Genomic DNA, 25,657 nt, shown 5'->3' with positions numbered 1-25,657 from the left:
GCAAATCTATTCAAAGTAAAAAACAGAAATACCTTATTTAGTATTCAGACCCTTTGCTATGAGACCTAAAATTGAGCTCAGGTGCATCCTGTTTCCATGAATCATCCTTGAGATGTTCCTACGACTTGATTGGAGTCCACCTGTGGTAAATTCAATTGATTGGACATGATTTGGAAAGACACACACACCTGTCTATATAAGGTCCCACAGTTGACAGTGCATGTCAGAGCAAAAACCAAGTCATGGAATTGTCCGTAGAGCCCGGAGACAGGATTGTGTCGGGGCACAGATCTGGGGAAGGGTACCAAAACATTTCTGCAGCATTGAAGGTCCCCAAGAACACAGTGTCCTCCATCATTCTTGAATGGAAGAAGTTTGGAAGCACCAAGACTCTTCCTAGAGCTGACCGCCCGGCCAAACTGAGCAATCGGAGGAGAAAGGCCTTGGTCAGGGAGGTGACCAAGAACCCGATGGTCACTCTGACAGAGCTCCAGAGTTCCTCTGTGGAGATGGGAGAACCTTCCAGAAGGACAACCATCTCTGCAGCACTCCACCAATCAGGCCTTTATGGTAGAATGGCCAGACAGAAGCCATTCCTCAGTAAAAGGCACATGACAGCCCACTTGGAGTTTAACAAAAAGCACCGAAAGGACTCTCAGACCATGAGAAACAAGATTCTCTGGTTCACCTTCCAACAGGACTACAACCCTAAGCAGACAGCCAAGACAACACAGGAGCGGCTTCGGGACAAGTCTCTGAATGTCCTTGAGTGGTCCAGCCAGAGCCCGGACTTGAACCCGATCGAACATCTCTGAAGAGACCTTAAAATAGCTGTGCAGCGATGCTCCCCATCCAACCTGACAGAGCTTGAGAGGATCTGCAGAGAAGAATGGGAGAAACTCCACAAATACAGGTGTGCCAAGCTTGTAGCGTTACACCCAAGAAGACTCAAGGCTGTAATCGCTGTCAAAGGTGCTTCAACAAATTACTGAGTAAAGGGTCTGAATACTTATGTAAAAGTGATAGAAGGTTTTCATACATTTGCAAACATTTCTAAAAAACAGTTTTTGATATGTCATTATAGGGTATTGTGATGTCATTATAGGGTATTGTGATGTCATTATAGGGTATTGTGATGTCATTATAGGGTATTGTGATGTCATTATAGGGTATTGTGATGTCATTATAGGGTATTGTGATGTCATTATAGGGTATTGTGATGTCATTATAGGGTATTGTGATGTCATTATAGGGTATTGTGATGTCATTATAGGGTATTGTGATGTCATTATAGGGTATTGTGTTTAGAATGATGAGGGGGAAAAAACGATTGAATCCATTTTAGAATAAGGCTGTAACGTAACAAAATGTGGAAAAAGTTCAAGGGGTCTGAATACTTTCCAAATGCACTATATGGTGAGCAATATGTTTGGAATATCAAAATCGCAATAAAATCACAGTATAGAATATCAATACATATCGAATCAGCACAAGTATCATGATAATATCATATCGTGAGGTCCCTGGCAATACCCAGCCGGGGTGGGAAACATTATGGTCCACCAGCCACTGTGGCAGATAGATACAAATACATCCACTAGCCACTCAGATTTTTTAACCAGCCAAAATATCTTTCTCCATAAATTACACAAAGACATTTAAAAACAGATGAGCATGCTTTGTTTTCCTAAAAATAAATAAAAAGGTATTTCAAGTAAGACGTTAATCGAGTATATTTCTTAATTTCATTTTTGTGATCTACTTAATTTAATCAATGTATGTTAAAATAAATCATTTTAGATACAATAGTGAAAACAGTTGTACAACTGAACATCAATAAATCAATAAAAGTGCCCTGCAACAAAAGGCTGAATTTTACAGCTTCCTTATTATCAGAATTTAGGACCACGCTCACATGCTTTACGACGAGTACACGATGTGCTCTTAAACAGAAATGTAGACGTACGCAAATAAATCTAGAACAATGAAAGTAGGAGTGTTTTTTAACGATAACAAATTACTAAAAGTTCATGAATAAAAGTTTAGGAGTGATCCATGCTCAATCACAGACAATTATATTAGGTGAGACAAATATTCAGCTGCCCCTTTAAGAGGGGACCGGGCCGTTACCGCGGTAACTTGGGCACTCACTTGTCTGTGATGGCTGGGGGGAAAAATCTCAGACTGTGATGACTTCCTAGCAGCAGACAGCTGCAGCAAACTAAAACTAACATTGAAAAACAAATTAAGAGTGTGAAGAAAACGATGTAACGAGCGAAGAAACAGGAGGACAAAGTCACACTTTTGTAGTAGTACTTTTGTCAATTCCACCAACTTCTACATGTGGCCTTAAAAAATAAAAAAAAATAACAAAATCAACAAAAAAGTTGTGAAATGTTCTGTGTGACCACCTGCCAACATGGCCGGTCAAAGAAACCTTTTCTATCCAACAATGACAAAATCTACCCATATTTAACGAGTGGCAGGTGTTAATTTCCAACCCTGTTCCCAGCCCTATCTAGCCTACCTTCTGGTATTCCCTGATGGCCTTGAACCCAGGGGACTTCATATGGTGACCCCAGCAGCCAAGCCAATCATGACTTTCTGCAACAACAAGAACTTTATTAACGTTTTACACAAATATGAACAGAAAAGAAAAAGAAAAAAGACGTCTTTAAAATGTCAAATAAGGCAAGACGGAGGGATTTGAAACCCCCTTATTAAGGAACTCACTCTTGGTGACTTTAAAGTGTGACCTGGCGATGGTGTGTTTGACGATGTTGGGAGTCACAGTACTCATCTTCCATTTGAGCAGTTTCCTCTGTTCTGGTGGCAGGGGCTCCACTGAAACACACAATACAGCTACAGGAATAGGACTAGGGATGAGTACCAAATGGAAGCACGTTCCCTACAGGCCCTGGTAGAAAGTAGTGCACTATGAAGAGAGAAGGGTGTCATTTGGATTAAAATTATATACAATAGAGCTATCTATAGGGCTAGAGGCAGCAGTCTCTACCCTGGGGGGGGGGGGGGGGGGACTAGAGGCAGCAGTCTCTCTACTGGGAGGGATGGGACTAGAGGCAGCAGTCTCCCTACTGGGAGGGGTAGGACTAGAGGCAGCTGTCTCCCTACTGGGAGGGAAAGGACTAGAGGCAGCAGTCTCTCTACTGGGAGGGATAGGACTAGAGGCAGCAGTCTCCCTACTGGGAGGGATAGGACTAGAGGCAGCTGTCTCCCTACTGGGAGGGAAAGGACTAGAGGCAGCAGTCTCTACCCTGGGGGGGGGGGACTAGAGGCAGCAGTCTCTCTACTGGGAGGGATAGGACTAGAGGCAGCAGTCTCTCTACTGGGAGGGATAGGACTAGAGGCAGCAGTCTCTACTGGGAGGAGTAGGACTAGAGGCAGCAGTCTCTCTACTGGGAGGGATAGGACTAGAGGCAGCAGTCTCTACTGGGAGGGATAGGACTAGAGGCAGCAGTCTCCCTACTGGGAGGGATATGACTAGAGGCAGCAGTCTCCCTACTGGGAGGGATAGGACTAGAGGCAGCAGTCTCCCTACTGGGAGGGATAGGACTAGAGGCAGCAGTCTCCCTACTGGGAGGAATATGACTAGAGGCAGCAGTCTCCCTACTGGGAGGGATAGGACTAGAGGCAGCAGTCTCCCTACTGGGAGGGGTAGGACTAGAGGCAGCTGTCTCTACCCTGGGAGGGGGGGGGTAGGACTAGAGGCAGCGGTCTCCCTACTGGGAGGGATATGACTAGAGGCAGCAGTCTCCCTACTGGGAGGGATAGGGCTAGAGGCAGCAGTCTCTACTGGGAGGGATAGGACTAGAGGCAGCAGTCTCTACTGGGAGGGATAGGACTAGAGGCAGCAGTCTCCCTACTGGGAGGGGGGGGCTAAAGGCAGCGGTCTCCCTACTGGGAGGGGGGGGGGGCTAGAGGCAGCGGTCTCTACCCTGGGGGGGGGACTAGAGGCAGCAGTCTCTCTACTGGGAGGGATATGACTAGAGGCAGCAGTCTCCCTACTGGGAGGGATAGGGCTAGAGGCAGCAGTCTCTCCTGGGAGGGATAGGACTAGAGGCAGCAGTCTCCCTACTGGGAGGAGTAGGACTAGAGGCAGCAGTCTCTACTGGGAGGAGTAGGACTAGAGGCAGCAGTCTCCCTACTGGGAGGGATAGGGCTAGAGGCAGCAGTCTCTACTGGGAGGGATAGGACTAGAGGCAGCGGTCTCCCTACTGGGAGGGATAGGACTAGAGGCAGCAGTCTCCCTACTGGGAGGGATAGGACTAGAGGCAGCAGTCTCCCTACTGGGAGGGATAGGACTAGAGGCAGCAGTCTCTACACTGGGGGGGGGACAAGAGGCAGCAGTCTCTCTACTGGGAGGGATAGGACTAGAGGCAGCAGTCTCCCTACTGGGAGGGATATGACTAGAGGCAGCAGTCTCTCTACTGGGAGGGATATGACTAGAGGCAGCAGTCTCTACTGGGAGGGATAGGACTAGAGGCAGCAGTCTCTCTACTGGGAGGGATAGGACTAGAGGCAGCAGTCTCCCTACTGGGAGGGATAGGACTAGAGGCAGCAGTCTCCCTACTGGGAGGGATAGGACTAGAGGCAGCAGTCTCCCTACTGGGAGGGATAGGACTAGAGGCAGCAGTCTCCCTACTGGGAGGAATATGACTAGAGGCAGCAGTCTCCCTACTGGGAGGGATAGGACTAGAGGCAGCAGTCTCTACTGGGAGGGGTAGGACTAGAGGCAGCTGTCTCTACCCTGGGAGGGGGGGGGATAGGACTAGAGGCAGCGGTCTCCCTACTGGGAGGGATATGACTAGAGGCAGCAGTCTCCCTACTGGGAGGGATAGGGCTAGAGGCAGCAGTCTCTACTGGGAGGGATAGGACTAGAGGCAGCAGTCTCTACTGGGAGGGATAGGACTAGAGGCAGCAGTCTCCCTACTGGGAGGGGGGGGGCTAAAGGCAGCGGTCTCCCTACTGGGAGGGGGGGGGGGGGGGCTAGAGGCAGCGGTCTCTAACCTGGGGGGGGGGGGGACTAGAGGCAGCAGTCTCTCTACTGGGAGGGATATGACTAGAGGCAGCAGTCTCTACTGGGAGGGATAGGACTAGAGGCAGCAGTCTCCCTACTGGGAGGGATAGGGCTAGAGGCAGCGGTCTCCCTACTGGGAGGGATAGGACTAGAGGCAGCAGTCTCCCTACTGGGAGGAGTAGGACTAGAGGCAGCAGTCTCTACTGGGAGGAGTAGGACTAGAGGCAGCAGTCTCCCTACTGGGAGGGATAGGGCTAGAGGCAGCAGTCTCTACTGGGAGGGATAGGACTAGAGGCAGCAGTCTCCCTACTGGGAGGGATAGGGCTAGAGGCAGCGGTCTCCCTACTGGGAGGGATAGGACTAGAGGCAGCAGTCTCCCTACTGGGAGGGATAGGACTAGAGGCAGCAGTCTCCCTACTGGGAGGGATAGGACTAGAGGCAGCAGTCTCCCTACTGGGAGGGATAGGACTAGAGGCAGCAGTCTCCCTACTGGGAGGGATATGACTAGAGGCAGCAGTCTCTCTACTGGGAGGGATATGACTAGAGGCAGCGGCCTCTACTGGGAGGGATAGGACTAGAGGCAGCAGTCTCTACTGGGAGGGATAGGACTAGAGGCAGCAGTCTCCCTACTGGGAGGGATAGGACTAGAGGCAGCAGTCTCTACTGGGAGGGGTAGGACTAGAGGCAGCAGTCTCCCTACTGGGAGGGATAGGACTAGAGGCAGCAGTCTCTCTACTGGGAGGGATGGGACTAGAGGCAGCAGTCTCCCTACTGGGGGGGATAGGACTAGAGGCAGCAGTCTCTACTGGGAGGGATAGGACTAGAGGCAGCAGTCTCTACTGGGAGGGATAGGACTAGAGGCAGCAGTCTCCCTACTGGGAGGGATAGGACTAGAGGCAGCAGTCTCTACTGGGAGGGATAGGACTAGAGGCAGCAGTCTCTACTGGGAGGGATAGGACTAGAGGCAGCAGTCTCTTTACTGGGAGGGATGGGACTAGAGGCAGCAGTCTCTCTACTGGGGGGGATATGACTAGAGGCAGCAGTCTCCCTACTGGGAGGGATAGGACTAGAGGCAGCAGTCTCTCTACTGGGAGGGATAGGACTAGAGGCAGCAGTCTCTCTACTGGGAGGGATAGGACTAGAGGCAGCAGTCTCCCTACTGGGAGGGATAGGACTAGAGGCAGCAGTCTCCCTACTGGGAGGGATAGGACTAGAGGCAGCAGTCTCCCTACTGGGAGGGATAGGACTAGAGGCAGCAGTCTCTCTACTGGGAGGGATAGGACTAGAGGCAGCAGTCTCCCTACTGGGAGGGATAGGACTAGAGGCAGCAGTCTCCCTACTGGGAGGGATATGACTAGAGGCAGCAGTCTCCCTACTGGGAGGGATAGGACTAGAGGCAGCAGTCTCCCTACTGGGGGGGATAGGACTAGAGGCAGCCGTCTCCCTACTGGGAGGGATAGGACTAGAGGCAGCAGTCTCTACTGGGAGGAGTAGGACTAGAGGCAGCAGTCTCCCTACTGGGAGGGATATGACTAGAGGCAGCAGTCTCTACTGGGAGGGGTAGGACTAGAGGCAGCAGTCTCCCTACTGGGAGGGATAGGACTAGAGGCAGCAGTCTCCCTACTGGGAGGGATAGGACTAGAGGCAGCAGTCTCCCTACTGGGGGGGATAGGACTGAGGCAGCAGTCTCTACTGGGAGGGATAGGACTAGAGGCAGCAGTCTCCCTACTGGGAGGGATAGGACTAGAGGCAGCAGTCTCCCTACTGGGAGGGATAGGACTAGAGGCAGCAGTCTCCCTACTGGGAGGGAGTAGGACTAGAGGCAGCAGTCTCCCTACTGGGAGGGATAGGACTGAGGCAGCAGTCTCTACTGGGAGGGATAGGACTAGAGGCAGCAGTCTCTACTGGGAGGGATAGACTAGAGGCAGCAGTCTCTCTACTGGGAGGGATAGGACTAGAGGCAGCAGTCTCCCTACTGGGAGGGATAGGACTAGAGGCAGCAGTCTCCCTACTGGGGAGGGATCAGGAGCTAGAGGCAGCAGTCTCCCTACTGGGAGGGATAGGACTAGAGGCAGCAGTCTCCCTACTGGGAGGGATAGGACTAGAGGCAGACAGTCTCCCTACTGGGAGGGATAGGACTAGAGGCAGCAGTCTCCCTACTGGGGGAGTAGGACTAGAGGCAGCAGTCTCTACTGGGAGGGTAGGACTAGAGGCAGCAGTCTCCCTACTGGGAGGGATAGGACTAGAGGCAGCAGTCTCTACTGGGAGGGATAGGACTAGAGGCAGCAGTCTCCCTACTGGGAGGGATAGGACTAGAGGCAGCAGTATCTCTACTGGGAGAGATAGGACTAGAGGCAGCAGTCTCTACTGGGAGGGATAGGACTAGAGGCAGCAGTCTCCCTACTGGGGGGGATAGGACTAGAGGCAGAGCTTACTGGGAGGGATAGGACTAGAGGCAGCAGTCTCCCTACTGGGAGGGATAGGACTAGAGGCAGCAGTCTCCCTACTGGGAGGGATAGGACTAGAGGCAGCAGTCTCCCTACTGGGAGGGATAGGACTAGAGGCAGCAGTCTCCCTACTGGGAGGGATAGGACTAGAGGCAGCAGTCTCCCTACTGGGAGGGATAGGACTAGAGGCAGCAGTCTCTACTGGGAGGGATAGGACTAGAGGCAGCAGTCTCCCTACTGGGAGGGATAGGACTAGAGGCAGCAGTCTCCCTACTGGGAGGATAGGACTAGAGGCAGCAGTCTCTACTGGGAGGGATAGGACTAGAGGCAGCAGTCTCCTACTGGGAGGGAGTAGGACTAGAGGCAGCAGTCTCCCTACTGGGAGGGATAGGACTAGAGGCAGCAGTCTCTCTACTGGGAGGGATAGGACTAGAGGCAGCAGTCTCCCTACTGGGAGGGATAGGACTAGAGGCAGCAGTCTCCCTACTGGGAGGGATAGGACTAGAGGCAGCAGTCTCCCTACTGGGAGGGATAGGACTAGAGGCAGCAGTCTCCCTACTGGGAGGGATAGGACTAGAGGCAGCAGTCTCCCTACTGGGAGGGATAGGACTAGAGGCAGCAGTCTCCCTACTGGGAGGGATAGGACTAGAGGCAGCAGTCTCCCTACTGGGAGGGATAGGACTAGAGGCAGCAGTCTCCCTACTGGGAGGGATAGGACTAGAGGCAGCAGTCTCTACTGGGAGGGATAGGACTAGAGGCAGCAGTCTCCCTACTGGGAGGGATAGGACTAGAGGCAGCAGTCTCCCTACTGGGAGGGATAGGACTAGAGGCAGCAGTCTCCCTACTGGGAGGGATAGGACTAGAGGCAGCAGTCTCCCTACTGGGAGGGATAGGACTAGAGGCAGCAGTCTCCCTACTGGGGGGGATAGGATCTAGAGGCAGCAGTCTCCCTACTGAGGAGCGGCCCCTACTGGGAGGGGTAGGACTAGAGGCAGCAGTCTCCCTACTGGGAGGGATAGGACTAGAGGCAGCAGTCTCTACTGGGAGGGGTAGGACTAGAGGCAGCAGTCTCCCTACTGGGAGGGATAGGACTAGAGGCAGCAGTCTCTCTACTGGGAGGGATAGGACTAGAGGCAGCAGTCTCCTACTGACTGGGAGGGCACTACTGGGAGGGATAGGACTAGAGGCAGCAGTCTCCCTACTGGGAGGGATAGGACTAGAGGCAGCAGTCTCCCTACTGGGAGGGATAGGACTAGAGGCAGCAGTCTCCCTACTGGGAGGGATAGGACTAGAGGCAGCAGTCTCCCTACTGGGAGGGATGGGACTAGAGGCAGCAGTCTCCCTACTGGGAGGGATAGGACTAGAGGCAGCAGTCTCTACTGGGAGGGATAGGACTAGAGGCAGCAGTCTCTCACTGGGGGGGATAGGACTAGAGGCAGCAGTCTCTACTGGGAGGGATATGACTAGAGGCAGCAGTCTCCCTACTGGGAGGGATAGGACTAGAGGCAGCAGTCTCCCTACTGGGGGGATAGGACTAGAGGCAGCAGTCTCTACTGGGAGGGATAGGACTAGAGGCAGCAGTCTCCCTACTGGGAGGGATAGGACTAGAGGACAGCAGTCTCCCTACTGGGAGGGATAGGACTAGAGGCAGCAGTCTCCCTACTGGGGGGGATAGGACTAGAGGCAGCAGTCTCCCTACTGGGAGGGATAGGACTAGAGGCAGCAGTCTCCCTACTGGGAGGGATAGGACTAGAGGCAGCAGTCTCCCTACTGGGAGGGATAGGACTAGAGGCAGCAGTCTCCCTACTGGGGGGGATATGACTAGAGGCAGCAGTCTCTACTGGGGGGATAGGACTAGAGGCAGCAGTCTCTACTGGGGGGATAGGACTAGAGGCAGCAGTCTCCCTACTGGGGGGGATAGGACTAGAGGCAGCCGTCTCCCTACTGGGAGGGATAGGACTAGAGGCAGCAGTCTCCCTACTGGGGGGGATAGGACTAGATGCAGCCGTCTCCCTACTGGGAGGGATAGGACTAGAGGCAGCAGTCTCTACTGGGAGGAGTAGGACTAGAGGCAGCAGTCTCCCTACTGGGAGGGATATGACTAGAGGCAGCAGTCTCTACTGGGAGGGGTAGGACTAGAGGCAGCAGTCTCCCTACTGGGAGGGATAGGACTAGAGGCAGCAGTCTCTACTGGGAGGAGTAGGACTAGAGGCAGCAGTCTCTACTGGGAGGGATAGGACTAGAGGCAGCAGTCTCTCTACTGGGAGGGATAGGACTAGAGGCAGCAGTCTCTCTACTGGGAGGGATAGGACTAGAGGCAGCAGTCTCTACTGGGAGGGATATGACTAGAGGCAGCAGTCTCACTACTGGGAGGGATAGGACTAGAGGCAACAGTCTCCCTACTGGGAGGGATAGGACTAGAGGCAGCAGTCTCTACTGGGGGGGATAGGACTAGAGGCAGCAGTCTCCCTACTGGGAGGGATAGGACTAGAGGCAGCAGTCTCCCTACTGGGAGGGATAGGACTAGAGGCAACAGTCTCCCTACTGGGAGGGATAGGACTAGAGGCAGCAGTCTCTACTGGGGGGGATAGGACTAGAGGCAGCAGTCTCCCTACTGGGAGGGATAGGACTAGAGGCAGCAGTCTCCCTACTGGGAGGGATATGACTAGAGGCAGCAGTCTCCCTACTGGGGGGGATAGGACTAGAGGCAGCAGTCTCCCTACTGGGAGGGATAGGACTAGAGGCAGCAGTCTCTACTGGGAGGGATATGACTAGAGGCAGCAGTCTCCCTACTGGGGGGGATAGGACTAGAGGCAGCAGTCTCTCTACTGGGGGGGATATGACTAGAGGCAGCAGTCTCCCTACTGGGGGGGGGATATGACTAGAGGCAGCAGTCTCTACTGGGAGGGATATGACTAGAGGCAGCAGTCTCTACTGGGAGGGATATGACTAGAGGCAGCAGTCTCTACTGGGGGGGATAGGACTAGAGGCAGCAGTCTCTACTGGGAGGGATATGACTAGAGGCAGCAGTCTCTACTGGGGGGGATAGGACTAGAGGCAGCAGTCTCTACTGGGAGGGATATGACTAGAGGCAACAGTCTCTACTGGGGGGGATAGGACTAGAGGCAGCAGTCTCCCTACTGGGAGGGATATGACTAGAGGCAGCAGTCTCCCTACTGGGGGGGATAGGACTAGAGGCAGCAGTCTCCCTACTGGGAGGGATAGGACTAGAGGCAACAGTCTCCCTACTGGGAGGGATAGGACTAGAGGCAGCAGTCTCCCTACTGGGGGGGATAGGACTAGAGGCAGCAGTCTCCCTACTGGGGGGGATATGACTAGAGGCAGCAGTCTCTACTGGGAGGGATATGACTAGAGGCAGCAGTCTCTACTGGGAGGGATATGACTAGAGGCAGCAGTCTCTACTGGGGGGATAGGACTAGAGGCAGCAGTCTCTACTGGGGGGATAGGACTAGAGGCAGCAGTCTCTACTGGGAGGGATAGGACTAGAGGCAGCAGTCTCCCTACTGGGAGGGATAGGACTAGAGGCAGCAGTCTCCCTACTGGGAGGGATAGGACTAGAGGCAGCAGTCTCCCTACTGGGAGGGATATGACTAGAGGCAGCAGTCTCTACTGGGAGGGATAGGACTAGAGGCAGCAGTCTCCCTACTGGGAGGGATAGGACTAGAGGCAGCAGTCTCCCTACTGGGAGGGATAGGACTAGAGGCAGCAGTCTCCCTACTGGGGGGGTAGGACTAGAGGCAGCAGTCTCCCTACTGGGGGGGATATGACTAGAGGCAGCAGTCTCCCTACTGGGGGGGATAGGACTAGAGGCAGCAGTCTCCCTACTGGGGGGGTAGGACTAGAGGCAGCAGTCTCCCTACTGGGGGGGATAGGACTAGAGGCAGCAGTCTCTCTACTGGGAGGGATATGACTAGAGGCAGCAGTCTCCCTACTGGGAGGGATAGGACTAGAGGCAGCAGTCTCCCTACTGGGAGGGATAGGACTAGAGGCAACAGTCTCACTACTGGGAGGGATAGGACTAGAGGCAGCAGTCTCCCTACTGGGAGGGATAGGACTAGAGGCAGCAGTCTCCCTACTGGGAGGGATAGGACTAGAGGCAACAGTCTCACTACTGGGAGGGATAGGACTAGAGGCATCAGTCTCTACTGGGAGGGATATGACTAGAGGCAGCAGTCTCTACTGGGAGGGATAGGACTAGAGGCAGCAGTCTCCCTACTGGGGGGGATAGGACTAGAGGCAGCAGTCTCCCTACTGGGAGGGATATGACTAGAGGCAGCAGTCTCCCTACTGGGAGGGATATGACTAGAGGCAGCAGTCTCCCTACTGGGAGGGATAGGACTAGAGGCAGCAGTCTCTACTGGGAGGGATAGGACTAGAGGCAGCAGTCTCCCTACTGGGAGGAATATGACTAGAGGCAGCAGTCTCCCTACTGGGAGGGATATGACTAGAGGCAGCAGTCTCCCTACTGGGAGGGATATGACTAGAGGCAGCAGTCTCTACTGGGAGGAGTAGGACTAGAGGCAGCAGTCTCTCTACTGGGAGGGATAGGACTAGAGGCAGCAGTCTCCCTACTGGGAGGGATATGACTAGAGGCAGCAGTCTCCCTACTGGGGGGGATAGGACTAGAGGCAGCAGTCTCACTACTGGGAGGGATAGAACTAGAGGCAACAGTCTCCCTACTGGGAGGGATATGACTAGAGGCAACAGTCTCTCTACTGGGGGGATAGGACTCATACTTGGATAGAATTGGAAGGAAATACTTTTTACACACACTGTATATAGATTTTTCTATTGTGTTATTGATTGTATGTTTGTTTATTCCATGTGTAACTCTGTGTTGTTATTTGTGTCGCACTGTTTTGCTTTATCTTGGCCAGGTCGCAGTTGTAAATGAGAACTTGTTCTCAACTGGCCTACCTGGTTAAATAAAGGTGAAATAAAATAAAATATATATATTTTCCCCCAAAATTCTAAAGCAGTCCAACATTGTCAAGCAGTTAATTAGCTGCTTCCTAAATGGCATCCTATGAGCGCTGGTCTAAAGTAGTGCACTACATAGGGAATAGGGTGCCATAGGGCCCTGGTCTAAAGTAGTGCACTACATAGGGAATAGGGTGCCATAGGGCCCTGGTCTAAAGTAGTGCACTACATAGGGAATAGGGTGCCATAGGGCCCTGGTCAAAAGTACCGCAGGACATAGGAAATAGGGCTCTGGTCTATAGTATTGCACTACATAGGGAATAGGGTGCCATTTGGGATACAGCCTTAAAGCAGTCTACCATTATAAAACGCAGCGAAGGGGTGTCTTACCTCTCTGGTTGGCAGTGCTGAAGTACAGTGTGGGGGGGATGAGGGGGAACATGCTGGGGATCAGAGCAGGCTTCACCTCTAACTCAGGGCTCATCACCTCCTCATCCGTTATACTGGAACACAGAGGCATTAAAGTTATGACTCTGTACTAAAAATCGGCAAACAGCGGGAATACTGGGAATATTATCAAAACAGACACAGACTATAAAAGATATTTGTTTAATATGGAACAGAAAAATTTGTGATGAGTTAGGAAACAGATTTCTTCCCTGCCAACTATCATTTTCAACACAGTGTTCCATTTCTGCCACCGTGCCACAGACAACACGACTACTTCCTGGTCATCAATGTCCAGTGGAATAAAACAAGACTGCTAGTTGGCACCTAGCAGGATAATTCACAGGTTTAAATACTACCGTTTAGCTCGAGAGGCACGGTCGGCCATGTCTTTGGAAAAGCAGGAGACATTTTAAATTAAAAGTATTTTCTAACCAAATCAACTCCTTCAAGATCAATCAATAAAAATAAATAAAAAACTCCAATCGCATTCGATTCTTCTTCACCATCTTCAAATTAAAAACATTTGTCAGATAAATGGTAAATTCTCTGGGCAAAGAATTGAACCAACAACAAAAAAAACTAAAAAACTCACATGACAGTCATGTTGTTGTTCCTCCTGCTTGGTCCTCCTGCTTCAAAAACACTAGTCTGACTCTCTACTGAGAGCGAGTGGCATTAAAACTGGAGGTAATAGACCTGACTCTACATGGGCTTTTGCTGTAAAGAAAACAAACACGGCCTAATACTAATCACCCAATCAGCTGGGACGTCACGGTATGACAATGATCCCACGGGCCAAGCACTATTCGACCACACAGAGACTCATGTCCCCATTATTGAAGGATAATTGGGAGACCTTTCCACTAGCCTCTGTGCTTTCAACCTTTCACCGGCAGCAACCACTAGAAAAAAAAATAAAGTTCAATTCTCTCTTGGGTTTTGTCATCGTCGTACCAGGGAACTGTCAGGTGGCCCAACCGGGAGGGCTATATGAGTTATGAATGGTCATTCTACAGAGATCTAGTCACAATAGGATGAAACGGAACACTACCGTCTTTCACAGATTAATAAAATGGACATTTCTCTCAAATCATTTGTGGGTTTTTTCTGTTTCAAGTGTACAGATCAACAACATGACTTCCTGGTATTGTAAAACCTCATTATCTTTTAAGTTATAGACTATAACGAACTGAACCTTCTGTTAAAAATCAATGACACTTAATGATTGTCAAAGACTTCAAGTCAAATGGTCAAAGACTTCAAGTCAAATGGTCAAAGACTCCAGCCACCCAAGTCTTAGACTGTTCTCTCTGCTACCGCACGGCAAGCGGTACCGGAGAGCCAAGTCTAGGTCCAAAAGGCTCCTTAACAGCTTCTAACCCCAAGTCATAACACTGCTGAACAATTAATCAAATTAATCAAAATTTGATTAACAATTAATCAAAAAAATTGTCTGGCCACCTAGACTATTTACATTGTCTGAGAACCGGTAATCCCTGTATATCAAATCAAATGTATTTATATAGCCCTTCTTACATCAGCTGATATCTCAAAGTGCTGTACAGAAACCCAGCCTAAAACCCCAAACAGCAAGCAATGCAGGTTTAGAAGCACGGTGGCTAGGAAAAACTCCCTAGAAAGGCCAACACCTAGGAAGAAACCTAGAGAGGAACCAGGCTATGAGGGGTGGCCAGTCCTCTTCTGGCTGTGCCGGGTGCAGATTATAACAGAACATGGCCAAGATGTTCAAATGTTCATAGATGACCAGCATGGTCAAATAATAATAATCACAGTGGTTGTAGAGGGTGCAGCAAGTCAGCACCTCAGGAGTAAATGTCAGTTGGCTTTTCATAGCCGATCATTAAGAGTATCTCTACCGCTCCTGCTGTCTCTAGAGAGTTGAAAACAGCAGGTCTGGGACAGGTAGCACATATATAGCCTCGTAATTGTATTATGTTACTTTTCATGAATTTTTTTACTTTATTTTGTAAATATTTTCTTAACTCTATTTCTTGAACTGCATTGTTGGTTAATGGCTTGTAAGTAAGAATGTCACTGTGAGGTCTACACCTGTTGTATTCGATGGCCTGAAACCATGACTGGGGATTTACTCTACGGACCGTTTCAGATTTCTGTTATGATCCAGGTGAACTTGTAGTCTTGTAAATTACCAAAACAACGCTGAATTGCAAACATTGTCAAAATATATAACAACATAAATAATAGAATAGTAATAACATGTTTCTCTTTCAATCAATCCAGACAAAACTCCTCTGACCAAGAGTCCATTTCAATAAGATAATAATTACTATCTTCAAAATGCACAAAGCATTCCAACAATGTCAACGATTCATCGACATTTTTTTTTTTAAATCACACAGAAAAATGATTCAACTTACCTTGGCAGAACGGGTATGGAGGCTGTGGACGAGGCATCGTTCATAGAGGAGCAGTCAGACCCTTCTGAGGAGAAAAAAAGGTATAGCATTGGATTCATTATGTTAGCCTAGCTACAGCGGTCCAATGATGTTAGCCTAGCTACAGCGGTCCAATGATGTTAGCCTAGCTACAGCGGTCCAATGATGTTAGCCTAGCTACAGCGGTCCAATGATGTTAGCCTAGCTAGAGCGGTCCAATGATGTTAGCCTAGCTACAGCGGTCCAATGATGTTAGCCTAGCTAGAGCGGTCCAATGATGTTAGCCTAGCTACAGCGGTCCAATGATGTTAGCCTAGCTACAGCGGTCCAATGATGTTAGCCTAGCTACAGCGGTCCAATGATGTTAGCCTAGCTACAGCGGTCCAATGATGTTAGCCTAGCTAGAGCGGTCCAATGATGTTAGCCTAGCTACAGCGGTCCAATGATGTTAGCCTAGCTACAGCGGTCCAATGATGTTAGCCTAGCTACAGCGGTCCAATGATGTTAGCCTAGCTACAGCGGTCCAATGATGTTAGCCTAGCTAGAGCGGTCCAATGATGTTAGCCTAGCTAGAGCGGTCCAATGATGTTAGCCTAGCTAGAGCGGTCCAATGATGTTAGCCTAGCTAGAGCGGTCCAATGATGTTAGCCTAGCTAGAGCGGTCCAATGATGTTAGCCTAGCTAGAGCGGTCCAATGATGTTAGCCTAGCTACAGCGGTCCAATGATGTTAGCCTAGCTACAGCGGTCCAATGATGTTAGCCTAGCTACAGCGGTCCAATGATGTTAGCCTTGCTACAGCGGTCCAATGATGTTAGCCTAGCTACAGCGGTCCAATGATGTTAGCCTAGCTACAGCGGTCCAATGATGTTAGCCTAGCTACAGCGGTCCAATGATGTTAGCCTAGCTACAGCGGTCCAATGATGTTAGCCTAGCTACAGCGGTCCAATGATGTTAGCCTAGCTACAGCGGTCCAATGATGTTAGCCTAGCTACAGCGGTCCAACTATGTTAGCCTAGCTACAGCGGTCCAACTATGTTAGCCTAGCTACAGCGGTCCAATGATGTTAGCCTAGCTACAGCGGTCCAATGATGTTAGCCTAGCTACAGCGGTCCAATGATGTTAGCCTAGCTACAGCGGTCCAATGATGTTAGCCTAGCTACAGCGGTCCAATGATGTTAGCCTAGCTACAGCGGTCCAATGATGTTAGCCTAGCTACAGCGGTCCAATGATGTTAGCCTAGCTACAGCGGTCCAATGATGTTAGCCTAGCTACAGCGGTCCAATGATGTTAGCCTAGCTACAGCGGTCCAATGATGTTAGCCTAGCTACAGCGGTCCAATGATGTTAGCCTAGCTACAGCGGTCCAATGATGTTAGCCTAGCTACAGCGGTCCAATGATGTTAGCCTAGCTACAGCGGTCCAATGATGTTAGCCTAGCTACAGCGGTCCAATGATGTTAGCCTAGCTACAGCGGTCCAATGATGTTAGCCTAGCTACAGCGGTCCAATGATGTTAGCCTAGCTACAGCGGTCCAATGATGTTAGCCTAGCTACAGTGGTCCAATGATGTTAGCCTAGCTACAGCGGTCCAAATATGTTAGCCTAGCTACAGCGGTCCAAATATGTTAGCCTAGCTACAGCGGTCCAATTAAGTGGTGTAATTTTTACATGTCTAGTTGATTAGGGTTTAAATTAATAGTTAAAGGGGTCTTCCTCACCATCATCATCACCACCACTGCAGTCATTCTCCAGCTCATCATCAGGATAGTCCTCTTCCCCTCTGTCTCCATCCTCCTGCATGGTAACACTCTGTGGACTGTATGGACAGACAGGAAACTCAAAGACAAAGCAAGACAGATGATAGTGAAAAGCTTCACACTACCTATGACTCACTGAGTTGCCTAGACAAACAGACATGACAGAACATACTCAAGACATCAATACTTCAGCTGGTTAACACAACAGAGCTTAATTCCTCTTATCACCCACATCGACCCCCCATCAAATTCACATGACAATTACATTCAGTACTGATCTACTTAATACAAATAATGGAATGGATTTATATAGTCCCGTCCCAGCTCTCAAAACATGCTACGTCATCTAGTCTAACAACAATGTGGGAGAACGGAACTGACCTGGGGAGCTGAGGCGACTCAGCCTGCTGTTCCTCCCCCAGGCCAGGTGGGGACTGGGAGGGGCTGTGGCCCACCTGTAGAGACAGGACACTCCTCTCTTCGGTCAGGTGTATGGCTGATATCTGGGTGGTCACCGAGGTGACAGAAGGCCTCTGACTCTGAGAAGAACCTGAGGCGGACTCAGAACACATCTCAGTGTTCTCTGGGATGGAACTAGCACCAGAACTAGCTGTGGCACTGCTATAGGACTGGGTCGGAGTTATCCCTATACCAGAACTAGCTGTGGCACTGGCCTGGCTATAGGACTGGGTCGGAGTTATCCCTACACCAGAACTAGCTGTGGCACTGGCCTGGCTATAGGACTGGGTCGGAGTTATCCCTATACCAGAACTAGCTGTGGCACTGGCCTGGCTATAGGACTGGGTCGGAGTTATCCCTACACCAGAACTAGCTGTGGCACTGGCCTGGCTATAGGACTGGGTCGGAGTTATCCCTACACCAGAACTAGCTGTGGCACTGGCCTGGCTATAGGACTGGGTCGGAGTTATCCCTATACCAGAACTAGCTGTGGCACTGGCCTGGCTATAGGACTGGGTCGGAGTTATCCCTACACCAGAACTAGCTGTGGCACTGGCCTGGCTATAGGACTGGGTCGGAGTTATCCCTATACCAGAACTAGCTGTGGCACTGGCCTGGCTATAGGACTGGGTCGGAGTTATCCCTACACCAGAACTAGCTGTGGCACTGGCCTGGCTATAGGACTGGGTCGGAGTTATCCCTACACCAGAACTAGCTGTGGCACTGGCCTGGCTATAGGACTGGGTCGGAGTTGTCCCTACACCAGAACTAGCTGTGGCACGGCTATAGGACTGGGTCGGAGTTGTCCCTACACCAGAACTAGCTGTGGCACTGGCCTGGCTATAGGACTGGGTCGGAGTTATCCCTACACCAGAACTAGCTGTGGCACTGGCCTGGCTATAGGACTGGGTCGGAGTTATCCCTACACCAGAACTAGCTGTGGCACTGGCCTGGGTAGGGGATTGGGTCGGAGTTATCCCTGCAGTAGAACTAGCTGTGGCACTGACCTGGGTAGGGGACTGGGTTGGAGTTATCCCTACACCAGAACTAGCTGTGGAAGTGGCCTGGGTAAAGGACTGGGTCGGAGTTATCCCTACACCAGAACTAGCTGTGGCACTGGCCTGGGTCGGAGTTATCCCTACACCAGAACTAGCTGTGGCAGGGGCCTGGGTAAGGGACTGGGTTGGAGTTATCCCTGCAGTAGAACTAGCTGTGGCACTGGCCTGGGTATAGGACTGGGTCGGAGTTATCCCTGCATGGGGTAGAGGTGCCATGGAGGCTGTTGTGCTACTACTGTTTGTTGTGGTGTTACTGTCGAGCCCAGAGGCACTGGAGGTCTCCATGGAAAAAGGCTGGTCTCTCATAGTAAGGCAGAGTGGTACAGAGGGTTTGGCTGGAGCAGGGCTGTGGCTGACAGAGATGACAGGGCTATTAGTCATTGCTTTGCCCAGCTGGACTAGATCCACGTTGGACCCTGGTGTTCCAGTAGTAAAACTAATAACAGTCCCGTTCCTGGGATGAAGAGTGAGCGCGCTCCGTGACTGTGTCAGCTTCCTCACGGCCTCAGTATACTCCACCTCAGAGTTGACCTTCCTGATCCTCTCTGTTGATGTGTTATGAGGAGCTCCAGGAGCCCCGTGGACAGCAGCACAAAAGCCCAGCCTCTGGGAGTGACCCGCCATGTCTGCTGCCATCGGGCTCTCAAACTGATGCGGGTCCTGGAGCCTCCATGTCTGATCCAGTGACACATCCTGGTGGTGGGATGACCTATCCTGCAAAGGCACAGTGTTGTGGGGGTGGTGTGTGAACTTAGTCTGGGTTTTGCCATCCCCATTGTCCACCCTACAGCAATAGGAGGCCGATTTGGTCTGGGGGGACAAAGGTTTTGCTGAGTCTCTTGTCTGGGTAGTCTCCTGTCTGGAACAGGAAGGCACTTTACCCATAGTGGGCCTCATAAACCCTTTGCTATTGTCTCTCAGCTTGCCACTGGTCCAGGGGACTGACTGGTTGGTGGGCATGCTGGTGGTGTTGGTGCTTTCAGCAGGCTGTGACGCAGCGTTGTTCTGCGAGTCTGGGACACGTTCTGCCTTTGGTGGACAGGGACACGTTGGATAGGGAGCAGGCTGGGGCGACAAGGCTCTTTTGCGGGCCAGGATCCGTGATCTTAACTTCAGTGAGTCCAAGTTGCAGCCGTGCCGATAGCTGTTTACGGTTGGCTCCAACACACCAGGGTTATGTCTGTATGAGATAATGTCAGCACTGGATATCTGTGTACTCTTAGAGAGAACAGTTGGTTGACACTGAACATTACTATGACCACTAGCTAAATTAGCACCTGCGCTACCAGGACGCTGTGGCTCGTTAGCTAGGTAAGTGGCAGCAGGCACAGAACGGTTGAAGGCACGTTGTAGAAGGGTCCCTGAGGCAGTATGGAGCTGGTTCTTCTGAGTCTGACCCACCCTCGCATTCAGCTGACCTATAGAGTCACTGGTGACCTGGGGGACTCTGGCACAGGACTGAAGGGTCTTCTTCTCATGCGAGCTGAAGGGCCTAGTGTGACTGTCAACAGTATAAAACACTGCCGACTTGGCTCGAATAATGAGGTTTGATGACCGGGAGCAGGAGGCCCTTGTATTCAACTTGTCTTCAGCTCCATTGGAGGCCATCAAGTGCCATCTCACACCCTCCTGGCATGGACTTTGGCTGACACATCAGGGAATTGAGGGCACCAGGGGATCACCATGCCACTGAAACAAAACAAATCCATTGATGAGATTAAAAAAACGGAATAATGAAAGTTGACACAAGTGGTCTGATTAAGTGACAACATGAATCTATAAATACAACGGCATGTGGAATAACAGCTAGCTAGATAAGTTGCAAGCAATTCTAGTCCACAGTTAGCTTGGTAAGTAAGCCAACATGCTAGCTAGGTAGTAAGTGGATAAAGATCTATGACAATCAATGTAAGCAGAGAGAAGTCAGTTAGCACCGGTAACATTAGCTTAGCAATACGCTAGCCAGTTTACAAGTATCACGGCTAAATAGATTTAGACAACATCGACCGAATGTATCTGCACTTTTAAATGCACGGTGACGGTACCGTAAGGGGAAATAGCCGGTCGTCTGCTAACGTTAGCGAGCCGGTAGGCAGCCATGTGGTTTCAACATGAAGCTAGCTGACGTTAGCTAGCCGTCACTTGCTGTCAAACACTTGCTAGCCAGCTAGAGTTAGCTACCGGTAGATTACATTCATGATTCAGAATCAATTCCAATGGAATAGGTAATATCGTTAACGTTAGATGACTAGAAATTCGAATCAAGTCAAACTCAAATGGATTCCTGAAGCACGTTCTAAGGGCCTAGCAACAAGCTAGTTAACGTTAGCTACGTTAGCTAGCTAGGTGTGAAACATGGACAACTTTACATGCTCAGGACGACGCCCCCCCCAAAACTCAACTAGAGCCAACAACCTCGAAATAACATTAACGAATTTCAGAGACCTAGCAAGTTACTTAATATTCAAAACTGGCACATGGTTACAATTGATCATGTTTATATTTACCTGCGCCGGACGCGTGGCAACAGTAGTAGTGGTGGTGCTTTTCACACAAAAAAAAGTGTCTATACCACAAGGGAATCCCTCCCTCAACGTGCTCAGAGCATGTCGTATTATCCTGTAGGTAAACCCGAGACACACCATTTATTACATGTTACGTTTCGTAGGCATATGGTTTGTATTAATCGCGGGACTTCCATCATCCATTTCGTATAATATGTCACGAAATACAATTCGTATGATATGTTACGAAATATAATTCGTATGATATGTTACGATTTGCAATTTGTTGTGTCTAACGTTATTTTGCTTTACTGCACCACCAACTGAATTTTGCTTTACTGCACCACCAACTGAATTTTGCTCTGCCAGGAGTACCCCTGAAGTACTCCCCATGTGCATTTTACCAGTAAGCTTATCTTCTCATGTACCCCCTGTGGATAGGCCAAGAACCCCTGGTTGGAAACCACTGATCTAGGTGGCTAGGTAGCCAGCTCTATGGGTTAGGGTTAGTGGTTAAGGTTAGGGTTAGCTAAAAGGGTTTTGGTTAGGGGAAGGGTTAGCTAAAAGGGTTCAGGTTAGGGGAAGGGTTAGCTAAAAGGGTTCAGGTTAGGGGAAGGGTTAGCTAACATGGTTCAGGTTAGGGGAAGGGTTAGCTAACATGATTCAGGTTAGGGTTAGCTAACATGGTTCAGGTTAGGGGAAGGGTTAGCTAAAAGGGTTCAGGTTAGGGTTAGCTAACATGGTTCAGGTTAGGGGAAGGGTTAGCTAACATGATTCAGGTTAGGGGAAGGGTTAGCTAACATGATTCAGGTTAGGGGAAGGGTTAGCTAACATGATTCAGGTTAGGGGAAGGGTTAGCTAACATGATTCAGGTTAGGGGAAGGGTTAGCTAACATGGTTCAGGTTAGGGGAAGGGTTAGCTAACATGATTCAGGTTAGGGGAAGGGTTAGCTAAAAGGGTTCAGGTTAGGGTTAGCTAAAAGGGTTTATGTTAGGGGAAGGGTTAGCTAACATGCTAAGTAGTTGGAAAGTAGCTAAAAAGTAGTAAATTGGCAAAAATGCTAAAGTTGCCCATGATGAGATTAAAACACACAACCTTTGGGTTGCCAGACATCCGCACAAGGCTACCTGCTGTCTTAAGTATCATGTTCAGTATTATGAAAAGGTTTCCTAAATTGGACATCAACTTGACACATTCTACTGATAGTTGTCAAGTCGGACTGGTGAAAATGCCCTGTTCAAACTTTCACATACAACAGACCTTAGTTTCCATGATGTAGGTGTATGTGTTCAAGGGATGACATTGTGTAACAGTATAACTTTACATCGTCCCCTCGCCCCGACACGGGCGCGAACCAGGGACCTTCTGCACACATCAACAACGGTCGCCCACGAAGCATCGTTACCCATCGCTAACTAGCTAGCCATTTCACATCCGTTACAATTGCACGATAGCAACACTTGTCTGCATATTGGAATCCATAGGCAGATAGTCATAGGGGGTTAGGTACACATCATACTGTGGTTTACGATTTACGTGTAGGTACACATCATACTGTGGTTTACGATTTACGTGCCTGACCTACAAGCACTTCTTCTGCACGCAAACAATGGCCAAACAAAACACACTTTCTTCTCATTACACAGAGACTGTTACCAAAACGTGTTACACAGTGTTACCAACACCATTACACATAGACTGTTACCAATACCATTACACATAGACTGTTACCAATACCATTACACATAGACTGTTACCAATACCATTACACATAGACTGTTACCAATACCATTACACATAGACTGTTACCAATACCATTACACATAGACTGTTACCAATACCATTACACATAGACTGTTACCAATACCATTACACATAGACTGTTACCAATACCATTACACATAGACTGTTACCAATACCTGTTACACATAGACTTTTACCAATACCTGTTACACATAGACTGTTACCAATACCTGTTACACATAGACTGTTACCAATACCATTACACATAGACTGTTACCAATACCTGTTACATATAGACTGTTACCAATACCTGTTACACATAGACTGTTACCAATACCTGTTACACATAGACTGTTACCAATACCTGTTACACATAGACTGTTACCAATACCTGTTACACATAGACTGTTACCAATACCATTACACATAGACTGTTACCAATACCTGTTACACATAGACTGTTACCAATATCCGTTACACAATGACTGTTACCAGTGTGTGTGTGTGTGTGTGTGTGTGTGTGTGTGTGTGTGTGTGTGTGTGTGTGTGTGTGTGTGTGTGTGTGTGTGTGTGTGTGTGTGTGTGTGTGTGTGTGTGTCTATCCCACATCTGTTGCTAAGGGGTAATGATGTTAGGGACAATACAGGATGAATTACAATAATTGTTTGCCAAAATAATAATTGCTTGTTAAAAATATAATTTTTGTAATGCCAATCCTGGTTATAGGTAATAATCCTTTGAATGAACTGCCAAAATGACAAGGCATAATATTTGTTAATTGTTAATTGCTTTTGGCAGTTAATCTGCTTCTGTTCTGTAGGTGGCCATGTGAGCTCTTTTTAAAGGATAGGTCCCAATCTCACAACGGCCCTAGGACCCAGGTAGACAAGGGTGGTCTGCCAGTCACTGGGACGACAATCCAACTTGGGGGGGGGGGGGGGGGGTTGCGGGTGGAATAGTGGAGAACAATTTTACTCAGTAGCAGTGCAAATACCATGGTACAACAATATGTACACTCAATCATTATGGTACTTTTTAATTATACGTTTATAAATATATTATATGATGAATAGAATTGAAACGTATCTCATTGTGGTAATTGCTGAAATAAGTATAGACAGTTATAATTGTAATGGCTTAGCAGATAATAAGAATTGAGGATCTGAGAAGGAATTTAATATCTTGTCACGCTGGAACAAATGATTGGGGAGACAGACGCAGGAAGGGTAAACACGGGGTAGAAACCCAAACTAAAGAGCGAGGAGTACCTCGAATAAATAACACACGCGTACAATGATTAACACACGGGACGAGACCCGCGAAATATACTTCTCCCATAGGCAAAGAAATTCAAAAGTGGCGATGATATTAATTAACAGTAATTTTGATCCAAATATGCAGATTGTTAAAACAGATCCACAAGATAGATGGATTATTTTAAATATGTTATTGGACCATGAACAGATTTGGCTCTTTATTCTATACGGTACAAATAATGATGATCCATGCTTCTTTAAAAATATATATAAGCAATGTAAGACACTATTATTATAGGGGAAGATTATAATAGGGTTTTAAATACCTCAATGGACCGTAAAGAAAATCACACTACAAACTATCACCCTCATGCACATAAGGAAATTACAAATATGATGGATATATTGGAACTAGTGGATATATGGAGGCTTAAATATCCTGACCTAGTGAGATACAGTGGGGAGAACAAGTATTTGATACACTGCCGATTTTGCAGGTTTTACTACTTACAACGCATGTAGAGGTCTGTCATTTTTATCATAGGTACACTTCAACTGTGAGAGACGGAATCTAAAACAAAAATCCAGAAAATCACATGGTATGATTTTTAAGTAATTAATTTGCATTTTATTGCATGACATAAGTATTTGATCACCTACCAACCAGTAAGAATTCCGGCTCTCACAGACCTGTTAGTTTTTCTTTAAGAAGCCCTCCTGTTCTCCACTCATTACCTGTATTAACTGCACCTGTTTGAACTCGTTACCTGTATAAAAGACACCTGTCCACACACTCAATCAAACAGACTCCAACCTCTCCACAATGGCCAAGACCAGAGAGCTGTGTAAGGACATCAGGGATAAATTGTAGACCTGTACAAGGCTGGGATGGGCTACAGGACAATAGGCAAGCAGCTTGATGAGAAGGCAACAACTGTTGGCACAATTATTAGAAAATGGAAGAAGTTCAAGATGACGGTCAATCACCCTCGGTCTGGGGCTCCATGCAAGATCTCACCTCGTGGGGCATCAATGATCATGAGGAATGTGAGGGATCAGCCCAGAACTACACGGCAGGACCTTGTCAATGACCTGAAGAGAGCTGGGACCACAGTCTCAAAGAAAACCATTAGTAACACACTACGCCGTCATGGATTAAAATCCTGCAGCGCACGCAAGGTCCCCCTGCTCAAGCCAGCGCATGTCCAGGCCCGTCTGAAGTTTGCCAATGACCATCTGGATGATCCAGAGGAGGAATGGGAGAAGGTCATGTGGTCTGATGAGACAAAAATAGAGCTTTTTGCTCTAAACTCCACTCGCCGTGTTTGGAGGAGTAGAAGGATGAGTACAACCCCAAGAACACCATCCCAACCGTGAAGCATGGAGGTGGAAACATCATTCTTTGGGGATGCTTTTCTGCAAAGGGGACAGGACGACTGCACCGTATTGAGGGGAGGATGGATGGGGCCATGTATCGCGAGATCTATACCAACAACCTCCTTCCCTCAGTAAGAGCATTGAAGATGGGTCGTGGCTGGGTCTTCCAGCATGACAACGACCCGAAACACACAGCCAGGGCAACTAAGG

At 49.2% G+C, this 25,657-nt stretch overlaps 1 protein-coding gene across 5 annotated transcripts in view; it reads right to left on the bottom strand.

Annotated features, from left to right (window-relative positions):
- Positions 1-21,196, bottom strand: part of LOC139546211 (pneumococcal serine-rich repeat protein-like) — a 92,454-nt gene extending 71,258 nt beyond the window's left edge. For 4 of the 5 annotated variants that reach the window (XM_071354331.1, XM_071354333.1, XM_071354334.1 and 1 more), the window contains exons 1-7: positions 21,074-21,196; positions 17,431-20,255; positions 17,011-17,108; positions 15,276-15,339; positions 12,817-12,929; positions 2,734-2,844; positions 2,528-2,604 (exon numbers count right to left, since the gene is read on the bottom strand). In XM_071354331.1, the coding sequence (XP_071210432.1) occupies positions 2,528-2,604; positions 2,734-2,844; positions 12,817-12,929; positions 15,276-15,339; positions 17,011-17,108; positions 17,431-20,174 (3,207 nt within the window). In that variant the 5' untranslated portion in view covers positions 20,175-20,255; positions 21,074-21,196. The remainder of the gene's footprint in view (positions 1-2,527; positions 2,605-2,733; positions 2,845-12,816; positions 12,930-15,275; positions 15,340-17,010; positions 17,109-17,430; positions 20,256-21,073) is intronic. The other variant, XM_071354332.1, reaches the window with a different exon arrangement.
- Positions 21,197-25,657: the final 4,461 nt, after the last annotated feature.

The sequence above is a fragment of the Salvelinus alpinus genome, chromosome 20 (assembly GCF_045679555.1).
Source record: "Salvelinus alpinus chromosome 20, SLU_Salpinus.1, whole genome shotgun sequence".
Taxonomy (NCBI): Eukaryota; Metazoa; Chordata; class Actinopteri; order Salmoniformes; family Salmonidae; genus Salvelinus; species Salvelinus alpinus.
The sequence above is the reverse complement of the archived record's forward strand: the minus strand, read 5'-3'. Positions and strand labels throughout refer to the sequence as shown.